This window comes from Coregonus clupeaformis, unplaced genomic scaffold (genome assembly GCF_020615455.1).
Source record: "Coregonus clupeaformis isolate EN_2021a unplaced genomic scaffold, ASM2061545v1 scaf0624, whole genome shotgun sequence".
NCBI classification, from domain to species: domain Eukaryota; kingdom Metazoa; phylum Chordata; class Actinopteri; order Salmoniformes; family Salmonidae; genus Coregonus; species Coregonus clupeaformis.
The window spans coordinates 74,254-89,109 of record NW_025534079.1 but is presented as its reverse complement, the minus strand read 5'-3'; the positions used below and the strand labels follow the sequence as shown (position 1 = coordinate 89,109).

At 40.3% G+C, this 14,856-nt stretch overlaps 1 protein-coding gene across 1 annotated transcript; it reads right to left on the bottom strand.

The window, feature by feature from the left end:
* Nucleotides 1–9,300: 9,300 nt before the first annotated feature.
* LOC121564750 (butyrophilin subfamily 1 member A1-like) lies at nt 9,301–12,874 on the bottom strand. Its single transcript, XM_045216156.1, has 8 exons — nt 12,510–12,874; nt 11,730–12,023; nt 11,263–11,355; nt 10,980–11,009; nt 10,596–10,631; nt 9,876–9,911; nt 9,601–9,657; nt 9,301–9,314 (listed from the first exon to the last, which is right to left on the bottom strand). The coding sequence occupies exons 1-8, from the start codon at nt 12,871–12,873 to the stop codon at nt 9,301–9,303; spliced, it is 924 nt and encodes a 307-aa protein (XP_045072091.1). The 5' UTR covers nt 12,874.
* Nucleotides 12,875–14,856: the final 1,982 nt, after the last annotated feature.

Sequence of the window (14,856 nt, the reverse complement as noted above, 5' to 3'; positions counted from 1 at the left end):
AATCCCCCTTATTGTATGGGACACTTTAAATGTGCCTTTAGAGGCCATGCAATTCAGTACTCATCTCGAAAATAAAAGCAATTTAGGTCAAAAGAGTCCATACTAACAAAGGAAATAGAAGGTCTAACAGAACAGATAGATAGCAATAAAACTGTAACATAGAGGCTCAGAATAAATTAGAGGAAAAACAAAAAGAAATGGAGAAACTTATTCAAGAAAGATCAAGTGTAATATTTTATTAAAATAAAGCAAACTGGATGGAATATGGGGAAAAATTCACCAAATAATTATTTAATCTTCAACATAGAAATGCTACCAAAAAGAATTTACTGAAACTGGTTACAAATGACGGAGTCACCCATGATTCACCAAATTATATTTTGAAGGAGGAAGCAAAGTACTTTAAACATATGTTTTCGTTTCAGTCGCCTCCATCTCCTCTAACTGAATCTAATTGTAGGGATTTTTTTTCTATATTGTAATGTAAAATTAACAGCTATACAGAAAGACTCAATTGAAGGTGAAATTACAGAGGAGGAACTTCTGGATGCAATTAAAGACTTTAAGTCCGGGAAAAAACTCCAGGATTGGATGGCATACCAGTCGAGGTATACCAAACCTTTTTTGATATACTCAGAGGACCGTTATTAGCATGTTTTAACCACTCCTATGTAAATGGTAGATTATCAGACACTCAAGAAGGTCTGATTTCATTATTACTGAAACAGGATACAAGTGGGAAATATAAAGATCCAGTCCATTAAAAAAATTTGGAGGCCCCTTACACTTCAGTGTTGTGATGCAAAAATACTAGCAAAATGTATAGCGCATAGAATTAAAAGGTATTGTCGGACATTATTCATTCTAATCAGACAGGTTTTTTACATGGATGATACATTGGAGATAATATAAGGCAAGTACTGGAAACAATAGAACACTATGAAAAATCTGGGAAACCAGGCCTGCTATTCACAGCAGACTTCGAAAAGGCATTTGACAAAGTACGACTGGAGTTTATATATGAATGCCTGGAGCATTTCAATTTTGGAGAATCTCTTATAAAATGGGTTAAAATCATATAACCCTAGGTGTAAAATAGTCAATAATGGCTATTTCTATTAAAGTTTTAAACTGTCAAGAGGAGTAAAACAAGGTTGTCCACTATTGGCATATCTATGTATTATGGCCATCGAAATGTTAGCTATTAATATCAGATCCAACAATAAAATCAAGGGATTAGAAATCCAGGGCTTAAAAACAAACGTGTCATTGTACGCTGATGATTCATGTTTTATTTTAAATCCACAACTTGAATCCCTCCACAGCCTCATAGAGGATCTAGATACATCTTCTAACCTCTCTGGATTACAACCAAATTATGATAAATGTACTATATTATGTATTGGATCACTAAAAAATACAATTATTACATTACCATGTAGTTTACCAATAAAATGGTCTGATGGTGATGTGGATATACTCGGAATACATATCCCAAATGAAATAAATGATCTCACGCCAATACATTTTAATAGAAAGTTAGCAAAAATAGATAAGATCTTGCTACCATGGACAGGTAAATACCTGTCTATTTGTGGAAAAATCACCCTGATTAACTCTTTAGTATTATCCCAGTTTACCTATTTGCTTATGGTCTTGCCTACGCCTAGCGAACAGTTTTTTAAATTATTTGAGAAAAAAATATTCCATTTTATTTGGAACGGCAAGCCAGACAAAATTAAAAGAGCATATTCATATAATGAATATGAATTCGGAGGACAGAAATTATTAAATATTAAAGCATTAGACCTATCACTAAAAGCTTCAGTCATACAAAAGTTATACTTAAATCCGAACTGGTTCTCTAGCAAATTAGTAAGATTGTCTCACCTAATGTTCAAGAATGGCCTTTTTCCCTTTATTCAGATTACAACCTCTCACTTTCAGTTATTTGAAAAGGAAATAATCTCCCAAAAATCAATATTTCTAAAACAAGCCATATAATGTTGGTTGCAATATCAATTTAATCCTCCAGAAACGAGAGAACAAATAATGCAACAAATTTTGTGGTTAAACTCAAATATACTAATTGATAAAAAACCTTTTTTTTTTTTTACAAAATGTTTTAAAAAGGTATAATCTTCGTAAATGATATCATCGGTAGGACTGGTGGAGTTACAGTGGGGAGAACAAGTATTTGATACACTGCCGATTTTGCAGATTTTCCTACTTACAAAGCCTACTTACAAAAAATCCAGAAAATCACATTGTATGATTTTTAAGTAATTAATTTGCATTTTATTGCATGACATAAGTATTTGATCACCTACCAACCAGTAAGAATTCCGGCTCTCACAGACCTGTTAGTTCTTCTTTAAGAGCCCTCCTGTTCTCCACTCATTACCTGTATTAACTGCACCTGTTTGAACTCGTTACCTGTATAAAAGACACCTGTCCACACACTCAATCAAACAGACTCCAACCTCTCCACAATAGCCAAGACCAGAGAGCTGTGTAAGGACATCAGGGATAAAATTGTAGACCTGCACAAGGCTGGGATGGGCTACAGGACAATAGGCAAGCAGCTTGGTGAGAAGGCAACAGCTGTTGGCGCAATTATTAGAAAATGGAAGAAGTTCAAGATGACGGTCAATCACCCTCGGTCTGGGGGCTCCATGAAAGATCTCACCTCGTGGGGCATCAATGATCATGAGGAAGGTGAGGGATCAGCCCAGAACTACACGGCAGGACCTGGTCAATGACCTGAAGAGAGCTGGGACCACAGTCTCAAAGAAAACCATTAGTAACACACTACGCCGTCATGGATTAAAATCCTGCAGCACACGCAAGGTCCCCCTGCTCAAGCCAGCGCATGTCCAGGCCCGTCTGAAGTTTGCCAATGACCATCTGGATGATCCAGAGGAGGAATGGGAGAAGGTCATGTGGTCTGATGAGACAAAAATTGAGCTTTTTGGTCTAAACTCCACTCGCCGTGTTTGGAGGAAGAAGAAGGATGAGAACAACCCCATGAACACCATCCCAACCGTGAAGCATGGAGGTGGAAACATCATTCTTTGGGGATGATTTTCTGCAAAGGGGACAGGATGACTGCACCGTATTGAGGGGAGGATGGATGGGACCATGTATCGCGAGATCTTGGCAAACAACCTCCTTCCCTCAGTAAGAGCATTGAAGATGGGTCGTGGCTGGGTCTTCCAGCATGACAACGACCTGAAACACACAGCCAGGGCAACTAAGGAGTGGCTCCGTAAGAAGCATCTCAAGGTCCTGGAGTGGCCTAGCCAGTCTCCAGACCTGAACTAATAGAACATCTTTGGAGGGGAGCTGAAAGTCCGTATTGCCCAGCGACAGCCCCGAAACCTGAAGGATCTGGAGAAGGTCTGTATGGAGGAGTGGGCCAAAATCCCTGCTGCTGTGTGTGCAAACCTGGTCAAGACCTACAGGAAACGTATGATCTCTGTAATTGCAAACAAAGGTTTCTGTACCAAATATTAAGTTCTGCTTTTCTGATGTATCAAATACTTATGTCATGCAATAAAATGCAAATTAATTACTTAAAAATCATACAATGTGATTTTCTGGATCTTTGTTTTAGATTCCGTCTCTCACAGTTGAAGTGTACCTATGATAAAAATTACAGACCTCTACATGCTTTGTAAGTTGGAAAACCTGCAAAATCGGCAGTGTATCAAATACTTGTTCTCCCCACTGTACAGTGGGGAAAAAAAGTATTTAGTCAGCCACCAATTGTGCAAGTTCTCCCACTTAAAAGGATGAGAGAGGCCTGTAATTTTCATCATAGGTACACGTCAACTATGACAGACAAATTGAGAATTTTCTTTCCAGAAAATCACATTGTAGGATTTTTAATGAATTTATTTGCAAATTATGGTGGAAAATAAGTATTTGGTCACCTACAAACAAGCAAGATTTCTGGCTCTCACAGACCTGTAACTTCTTCTTTAAGAGGCTCCTCTGTCCTCCACTCGTTACCTGTATTAATGGCACCTGTTTGAACTTGTTATCTGCATAAAATACACCTGTCCACAACCTCAAACAGTCACATTCCAAACTCCACTATGGCCAAGACCAAAGAGCTGTCAAAGGACACCAGAAACAAAATTGTAGACCTGCACCAGGCTGGGAAGACTGAATCTGCAATAGGTAAGCAGCTTGGTTTGAAGAAATCAACTGTGGGAGCAATTATTAGGAAATGGAAGACATCTAAGACCACTGATAATCTCCCTCGATCTGGGGCTCCACGCAAGATCTCACCCCCGTGGGTCAAAATGATCACAAGAACGGTGAGCAAAAATCCCAGAACCACACAGGGGGACCTAGTGAATGACCTGCAGAGAGCTGGGACCAAAGTAACAAAGCCTACCATCAGTAACACACTACGCCGCCAGGGACTCAAATCCTGCAGTGCGAGACGTGTCCCCTGCTTAAGCCAGTACATGTCCAGGCCTGTCTGAAGTTTGCTAGAGTGCATTTGGATGATCCAGAAGATGATTGGGAGAATGTCATATGGTCAGATGAAACCAAAATATAACTTTTTGCTAAAAACTCAACTCGTCGTGTTTGGAGGACAAAGAATGCTCAGTTGCATCCAAAGAACACCATACCTACTGTGAAGCATGGGGGTGGAAACATCATGCTTTGGGGCTGTTTTTCTGCAAAGGGACCAGGACGACTTTTCCGTGTAAAGGAAAGAATGAATGGGGCCATGTATCGTGAGATTTAGAGTGAAAACCTCCTTCCATCAGCAAGGGCATTGAAGATGAAATGTGTCTGGGTCTTTCAGCATGACAATGATCCCAAACACACCACCCGGGCAACGAAGGAGTGGCTTCGTAAGAAGCATTTCAAGGTCCTGGAGTGGCCTAGCCAGTCTCCAGATCTCAACCCCATAGAAAATCTTTGGAGGGAGTTGAAAGTCCGTGTTGCCCAGCGACAGCCCCAAAACATCACTGCTCTAGAGGAGATCTGCATGGAGGAATGGGCCAAAATACCAGCAACAGTGTGTGAAAACCTTGTGAAGACTTACAGAAAACGTTTGACCTGTGTCATTGCCAACAAAGGGTATATAACAAAGTATTGAGAAACTTTTGTTATTGACCAAATACTTATTTTCCACCATAATTTGCAAATAAATTCATACAAAATCCTACAATGTGATTTTCTGGAATATTTTTTCTCATTTTGTCTGTCATAGTTGATGTGTACCTATGATGACAATTACAGGCCTGTCTCATCTTTTTAAGTGGGAGAACTTGCACAATTGGTGGCTGACTAAATACTTTTTTTCCCCACTGTATGTTGTATGTTTGGAGCTTTTGGGAAAGAGCACAGTTAGAAAGATATGGCATATAGAAGCAAACCGGATGGACATCATGAAAATGATCGGAGAGGTTGAGAGTAGAAGAAGTTCAGGAGAAAAAACTAACAAAATATAATTATTGTAAAATTAACTCTGTCCATAAAATGTAGATAGTAAGTATAAACTGGAAGTAGAGGCCTAGGCGTTGTTGTTCACTAGTTTACCCCAAGTAGGGAAAGGGTGGCGGGGTTGGAAAGTAATAAAGGGGAATATATATATATATATATATATATATATATAAACATGGGGGATTGGAAGTGATGCAGACAATTACATTGATGGAACTTACAATCTATCTGCAATAATAAGCTGATCTACCCCCCCAAAAAAAACAAAAAAAACACAACGTGCCATTGGAACACAGGACTGATGGTTACTGATAATTGGCCTCTGTACGCCTATGTAGATATTCCTGAAGCACCTCCCACAAGTTGGATTGGCTTGATGGGCACTTCTTACGTACCATCAATTAGCCTTTTAAAATGATAAATTTGTATTAGCAAACACAACGTGCCATTGGAACACAGGACTGATGGTTGCTGATAATGGGCCTCTGTACACCTATGTAGATATTCCATAAAAAATCAGCCGTTTCCAGCAACAATAGCCATTTACAACATTAACAATGTCACACTGTATTTCTGATCAATTTGAAAACAAGGAAATGTATAAGTGACCCCAAACTTTTGAACGGTAGTGTATATGTATGTATATGTATTTATATGTATGTATGTATGTACAGTGGGGAGAACAAGTATTTGATACACTGCCGATTTTGCAGGTTTTCCTACTTACAAAGCATGTAGAGGTCTGTAATTTTTATCATAGGTACACTTCAACTGTGAGAGACGGAATCTAAAAAAATCCAGAAAATCACATTGTATGATTTTTAAGTACTTAATTAATAATATAAAATAAAAATAATATAAAATAATATAAAATAAAAATATGGCATTATCATAATTTTCATAATTTCACAATATCATTCTGACCTCAGTGTGGAAATATTATGTTTTTATGGCTGCACTGGGCCTTTAAATCATATTATTTGTACAAGTGGAGAGCTCAAGCATGTGAAATCCTGCCTGTGTCAACAAAGTGATTAAACAGTATCAAGAGAAGATAGGATTCTCTATGTTCTCAACCTCAGGAGGCTGAAGAAATTCGTCTTGGCACCAAAAACCCTCACAAACTTTTACAGATGCACAATTGAAAGCATCCTGTCGGGCTGTATCACCGCCTGGTACGGCAATTGCACCGCCCACAACCGCAGGGCTCTCCAGAGGGTGGTGCGGTCTGCCGAATGCATTACCAGGGGCCAACTACCCACCCTCCAAGACACATACAGCACCCGATGTCACAGGAAAGACAAAAAGATCATCAAGAACATCAACCACACGAGCCACTGCCTGTTCACCCCGCTATCATCCAGAAGGCGAGGTCAGTACAGGTGCATCAAAGCTGGGACCGAGAGAATGAAAAACAGCTTCTATCTCAAGGCCATCAGACTGTTAAATAGCCATCACTAGCACATTAGAGGCTGCTGCTGCCTATTTGAAATCACTGGCCACTTTAAGAAATGGAACACTAGTCACATTAATAATGTTTACATATCTTGCGTTACTCATCTCATATGTATATACTGTATTCTATTCTATAATATTCTACTGTATCTTAGTCCATGCCGCTCTGTCATTGCTTGTCCATGTATATATTCTTAAATTCCATTCCTTACTAGTTTTGTGTGTATTGGGTATATGTTGTGAAATTGTGAGATACAGTTGAAGTCAGAAGTTTACATACACTTAAGTTGGAGTCATTAAAACTCGTTTTTCAACCACTCCACAAATTTCTTGTTAACAAACTATAATTTTGGCAAGTCGGTTAGGACATCTACTTTGTGCATGACACAAGTAATTTTTCCAACAATTGTTTACAGGCAGATTATTTCACTTATAATTCACTGTATCACAATTCCAGTGGGTCAGAAGTTTACATACACTAAATTGACTGTGCCTTTAAACAGCTTGGAAAATTCCAGAAAATGATGTCATGGCTTTAGAAGCTTCTGATAGGCTAATTGACATTATTTGAGTCAATTGGAGGTGTACCTGTGGATGTATTTCAAGGCCTACCTTCAAACTCAGTGGCTCTTTGCTTAACATCATGGGAAAATCAAAATAAATCAGCCAAGACATCAGAAATAAAATGGTAGACCTCCACAAGTCTGGTTCATCCTTGGGAGCAATTTCCAAACGCCTGAAGGTACCACGTTCATCTGTACAAACAATAGTACGCAAGTATAAACACCATGGGACCACGCAGCCGTCATACCGCTCAGGAAGGAGACGCATTCTGTCTCCTAGAGATGAACGTACTTTGGTGCGAAAAGTGCAAATCAATCCCAGAACAACAGCAAAGGACCTTGTGAAGATGCTGGAGGAAACAGGTACAAAACAATTTATATCCACTGTAAAACGAGTCCTATATCGAGATAACCTGAAAGGCCGCTCAGCAAGGAAGAAGCCACTGCTCCAAAACCACCATAAAAAAGCCAGTCTACGGTTTGCAACTGCACATGGGGACAAAGATCGTACTTTTTGGAGAAATGTCCTCTGGTCTGATGAAACAATAATAGAACTGTTTGGCCATAATGACCATCGTTATGTTTGGAGGAAAAAAGGGGTTGCTTGCAAGCCGAAGAACACCATTCAAACCGTGAAGCACGGGGTGGCAGCATCATGCTGTGGGGGTGCTTTGCTGCAGGAGGGACTGGTGCACTTCACAAAATAGATGGCATCACGAGGAAGGAAAATTATGTGGATATATTGAAGCAACATCTCAAGACATCAGTTAGGAAGTTAAAGCTTGGTCGCAAATGGGTCTTCCAAATGGACAATGACCCCAAGCATACTTCCAAACTTGTAGCAAAATGGCTTAAGGACAAGAAAGTCAAGGTATTGGAGTGGCCATCGCAAAGCCATGACCTCAATCCTATAGAAAATGTGTGGGCAGAACTGAAAAAGCGTGTGCGAGCAAGGAGGCCTACAAACCTGACTCAGTTACACCAGCTCTGTCAGGAGGAATGGGCCAAAAATTCACCCAACTTATTGTGGGAAGCTTGTGGAAGGTTACCCAAAACGTTTGACCCTAAGTTAAACAATTTAAAGGCAATGCTACCAAATACTAATTGAGTTTATGTAAACTTCTGACCCACTGGGAATGTAATGAAAGAAATAAAAGCTGAAATAAATAATTCTCTCTACTATTATTCTGACATTTCACATTCTTAAAATAAAGTGGTGATCCTAACTGACCTAAGACAGGGAATTTTTACTAGAATTAAATGTCAGGAATTGTGAAAAACTGAGTTTAAATGTATTTGGCTAAGGTGTATGTAAACTTCCGACTTCAACTGTATGTTGTGAAATTGTGAGATATTACTTGTTAGATATTACTGCACTGTCGGAGCTAGAAGCACAAGCATTTCGCTACACCCGCAATGACATCTGCTAAACACGTGTATGTGACAAATACAATTTGATTTGATTTGATTTGTATAACTAACAATCAGAGAAACCTAAAATGCACATACTCTTGGCACCAGTCAGTATAATCTGATATTTTCTAGTGACCATGATGAGGGATTGAGAAGGGCATCAGTCTCAGCATCTTCTGCAGGTGGGGAGACAACTCTCTCTCCCTCTGAAGTAGGCACTTTTACAGTGGCTGTTTTATAGTGGTTGACATCTAATAGCGTCATAGAGGCTTTGTCACCTTTACCTGGGTTAAAAGAGGAAACACCTCCCCTGTGAATATAGCTCTCACGGTGACAATATGTTTATTGTCTTTTACATTGATAAAAGAGAGTTCTCCTTTGTCATAGTCCAAATACACCCCTAGTGTCTGCGGTCTAGGATTGGCAGGAAGAAGGATGTTAGGTGTCATATTAAGCCGTAAGCATTTCTCTTTGTCTGAGGACAGGAACCAGAAACCATTGGAAGGTATGGCTGGTACTTGTCTTGTAACAGACCCACTTGCCAGTCCAACCCACCAGGATTCTTTAACTTCTACATTGTCATTACTCAGTCCCACCTCCCAGTATGCACTGCGGCCGGAGGTAAAACCATGTGTTCCAAGTATATAAGCATGTTCACCCGGAGGACATACATGTTCTAAATGGTCTCTCACAACTTTACCATTTGGACTAACTTTTAGATAAGGAGGAGCTGTTTTGGGATCCAGTGTGACATCCACTGTTGAGGACAAACACAGAATTAAGAGATGACAATGAACCGTCATAACAACAATAATAACAATAACAATATTAACAATAACAACAATAACAACAATATTAACAACAACAACAACAATAATAACAACAACAACAATAATAATAACAACAATATTAACAATATTAACAATAATGATAATAATAATCAGATTGTCTCAGAAAAAAATCGAAATAGATTACCTCCAGCTTGTCTCATAGCCTCTATATCCACTATATCTAAACGAAAACAGGAACAGTGGGGAAATGTTACATGTATTCTGTACAGTAAGTATTCTGTATTATGGATCAATATTTTCCATACATTCTTAGAAAAAGGGGTTCCTAATGGGTTCTTCCGCTGCCCCCATAGGATAACCCTTTTTGATTCCAGGTAGAACCCTTTTTGATTCCAGGTAGAACCCTTTTGGGTTACATGTAGGATCAAAAATGGTTCTTCAAAGGATTCTCCTATGGGGACAGCCGAAGTACCCCTTTTAGGTTCTATATAGCCCCTTGTACAATAAAGAAAGACAATATCAAAATAAATTCTGATTGTCTCCGGATAATTTCTAAATAGATTACCTCCAGCTTGTCTCATAGTCGCTATATCCATTATATCTACACAAAAACAGGAACAGTGGGGAAATGTTACATGTATCCTGCAGAGTAAGTATTCTGTATTATGGATCAATATTTTCCATACATTCTTAGAAAAAAGGGTTCCTAATGGGTTCTTCCGCTGCCCCCATAGGATAACCCTTTTGGGTTACATGTAGGATCAAAAATGGTTCTTCAAAGGATTCTCCTATGGGGACAGCCGAAGTACCCCTTTCAGGTTCTATATAGCACCTTGTACAATAAAGAAAGACAATATCAAAATAAATTCTTGATTGTCTCCGGAATAATTTCTAAATAAATTACCTTCAGCTTGTCTCATAGTCTCTATATCCACTATATCTAAACGAAAACAGAAACAGTGGGGAAATGTTACATGTATTCTGTACAGTACGTATTCTGTATTATGGATCAATATTTTCCATATGATAAAGAAAGACAATATGTTACATTGTGGTGATTGAATGCACTGAATATGGTCCATAGGTAGTGTTTCTAATTTAGTGTCCATTGACTTGATTTAGTACTGATTTTGAGTTTTAATTGTATTCTCTTACAGGATCAATGTAGGCCTAGTTACAGTATAATATGCCACAACATTTAGGGCACATGCTTATATAATTAAACATTGAAAATCAAATTGTGAACACTGACATTGAAAACTGTGATGTGGATGAGAAGATTCCTTACCCCCTTTAGGCACACGTGTTGATTCTCTTCCTGAAAAGCAAAACACACATGAGTTTCAATCGAATACTAGGAGGGATAAAGGTGATGACTTGATGACTTATTTTGACATTTCACATTCTTAAAATAAAGTGGTGATCCTAACTGACCTAAGACAGGGAATTTGTACTAGGATTAAATGTCAGGAATTGTGAAAAACTGAGTTTAAATGTGTTTGGCTGAGGTGTATGTAAACCTCCGACTTCAACTGTATAGTATAACTATGAAACCAAAACATAGACCTGACCTCTCTTTTTGTAGAGCACACCAGTGAAGACCACGAACAGGACCAGGAGCAGAGCTAAAATGATGACAGCTGTTTGCAGTCCTGATGAAGCCTCTGGAAGTGGAAAGAAGGTCACCCTTAATTCATTCAACAAACTGGTGGACACACACACACAAACACAAACACACACACACACACACACACACACACACACACACACACACACACACACACACACACACACACACACACACACACACACACACATACACAAACAAAGACACACACACACACACACAACACACACACACACACACACACACACAAACACACGCACACAAACACACACACACAAACAAATAAACACACACACACGTTTGCATACACAGAAGCTTAATAAATACTCACACACACACACACCTTGTGATAGGTTCCAGATCACCATATGCTCATAGCAGAAATAAACAAGGTTATTATCCTTATTTTACCCGGTACAGCCGCAAGGTTCCGTAGGTCCACTCTTCCCTCCCACTCCTCCCCTTCAGACAGAACCAGAGAACAGGATACCCAGGGAGCACTGGAGTGGGAAGAGAGGATCCAGCTGTGGGCAGACACCAGACCTTGGGCACCACTGCTGTAGTCCAGCCTTTCAGGTTTCAGAGTCTGCCTCCCATCTGACCACTGTAGGCTGGGCCTAGGCTTCCATCCATGGGAAACACAGCTCACGTTCACAGAGTCAGCATCTCTTCTCACCGCTGAGAGGAGAGGAGGGGTGCCCACCACTGGGAAGGAGATCAAGTGCACAATATTGAGGAGGGTTTTAAACAAAATACTGTCACGTATCCGAGAGTCTCACATTTTATTTCAATTTTTTTATACCTCAGATAATTCAACTATTTGTGAAAGAATGATGGAGACATTATGATGGAGACATTATGATGGAGACATTATGATGGAGATATTATGATGGAGACATTATGATGGAGATATTATGATGGAGACATTATGATGGAGACATTATGATGGAGACATTATGATGGAGACATTATGATGGAGACATTATGATGGAGACCATTATAATGGAGACATTATGATGGAGACCATTATGATGGAGACATTATGATGGAGACATTATGATGGAGACATTATGATGGAGACCATTATGATGGAGACATTATGATGGAGACGTTATGATGGAGACATTATGATGGAGACCATTTAATTTCTGTAGCATCATTCGTGGATATGTTTGGTTTGAATGAACTCACCAGTCACGTTGAGAAAGACACTGGCACTCTCATAGCCCTGGTCACTGCTGACGTAGCACACATATTCCCCTTGGTCTCTCAGAGTGACATTAACCAGCTTCAAGGTCACATCACCTCCCTTCAGCCTGTCTGACGTAACCTCCCGGAGCCCAAGGGAGGCGCGGCCCACGTATTGGGCCTGCTGTAAGGCTTCCTGGATCTGTCTCTCTCTGTAGAGCAAGACCGGGTTGTCGAAATGTTTGGGCCGGTACCAACGCACCTCCAGGCCCTCCGCGTTCATGGAAGGGGTGAGCGAGCATGGCATGGTGGCAACATGTCCCAACCGCACCGAGACCGGATCCTTGGGTACCGAAAATGTGAACATTTCTGATAGGAGGAGGAGGAAGGTGTTCAAATTACTCCCATCTTCTGATTACACTGTTTAACTTTGTTTTAACTTGGTGAGTTTAAAATGTCATAAGTTCTATGAAGTTATTAATATTATTATTATTATTATTATTATTATTATTACTACTACTAAAAGTAAAAGCCTCAGAAATGTGTTGTTTGTTTTTTGTAAAATACATCTCAAGGCACCTCCAAAATATAGCCTACAAGACATTTGTGTTCTGGTATCCAAAGATCCGATACCTTTAAATCTGTAACATCCAACAGAAAACTAGTAGCCTCGTAAATAACAGACTGATTCACGCTGCATATACAACATGAATGTAAGCTTGCGGGATCAGGCGGCTTTGCGAAGCTAGAAAACTGGGTTGTCACTGGATACCACAGCCACAAAGTTAGTTACAAAACCCAGCCTATTTCTACCATTTCTATTCTTAAAATCTGATTTTAAATCTAACCCTAACCTTAACCACACTGCTAACCTTATGCCTTCAATTAAGACCAAAAAACACATTTTTGTATGCATGCATTTTTACCATATTGCCAATTTTGACTTTGTGGCTGTGGTAACTAGTGGAAACCAGAAAACTGAAGCTAACCATACAGTGCATTGGGAAAGTATTCAGACCCCTCGACGTTTTCCACGTTTTGTTACGTTACAGCATTATTCTAAAATGGATTAAATAAATAAAAATCCTCATCAATCTACACACAACACCCCATAATGACAAAACGAAAACAGGTTTTTATACATTTTTGCAAATGTATTAAAATAAAAAAACAGAAATACCGTATTTACATAAGTATTCAGACACTTTGCTATGAGACTCGAAATTGAGCTCATGTGCATCCTGTTTCCATTGATCATCCTTGAGATGTTTCTACAACTTGATTGGAGTCCACCTGTGGTAAATTCAATTGATTGGACATGATTTGGAAAGGCACACACTTGTATACCCCTACCCAACATGCTCTCTCTGTCTTCTACCCTACCCAACGTGCTCTCTCTGTCTTCTACCCTACCCAACGTGCTCTCTCTGTCTTCTACCCCTACCCAACATGCTCTCTCTGTCTTCTACCCCTACCCAACGTGCTCTCTCTGTCTTCTACCCCTACCCAACGTGCTCTCTCTGTCTTCTACCCCTACCCAACGTGCTCTCTCTGTCTTCTGCCCCTACCCAACGTGCTCTCTCTGTCTTCTACCCTACCCAACGTGCTCTCTCTGTCTTCTACCCCTACCCAATGTGCTCTCTCTGTCTTCTACCCTACCCAACGTGCTCTCTCTGTCTTCTACCCTACCCAACGTGCTCTCTCTGTCTTCTCCCCCTACCCAACGTGCTCTCTGTCTTCTACCCCTACCCAACATGCTCTCTCTGTCTTCTACCCCTACCCAACGTGCTCTCTCTGTCTTCTACCCTACCCAACATGCTCTCTGTCTTCTACCCTACCCAACGTGCTCTCTCTGTCTTCTACCCTACCCAACGTGCTCTCTGTCTTCTACCCTACCCAACGTGCTCTCTCTGTCTTCTACCCCTACCCAACGTGCTCTCTGTCTTCTACCCTACCCAACGTGCTCTCTCTGTCTTCTACCCCTACCCAACATGCTCTCTCTGTCTTCTACCCTACCCAACGTGCTCTCTCTGTCTTCTACCCCTACCCAACGTGCTCTCTGTCTTCTACCCTACCCAACGTGCTCTCTCTGTCTTCTACCCCTACCCAACGTGCTCTCTCTGTCTTCTACCCCTACCCAACGTGCTCTCTGTCTTCTACCCTACCCAACGTGCTCTCTGTCTTCTACCCTACCCAACGTGCTCTCTCTGTCTTCTCCCCCTACCCAACGTTCTCTCTCTGTCTTCTACCCTACCCAACGTGCTCTCTCTGTCTTCTGTCCCTACCCAACAGTGATGTCCGGGAACTCTGCTGGGTCCTTCTCAGACGACTCGGACGGGGAGGCAGAGAA

Coding starts and splice junctions, on each gene's coding strand:
- LOC121564750 (XM_045216156.1), bottom strand. CDS start 12,873: ATGTTCACATTTTCGGTACCCAAGGATCCGGTCTCGGTGCGGTTGGGA. Junction 10,632..10,979: donor AACACGTGTGCCTAAAGGGG/GTAAGGAATCTT, acceptor GTTTTCGTTTAG/ATATAGTGGATATAGAGACT. Junction 9,658..9,875: donor GGCTATGAGACAAGCTGGAG/GTAATCTATTTC, acceptor TGTCCTCAACAG/TGGATGTCACACTGGATCCC.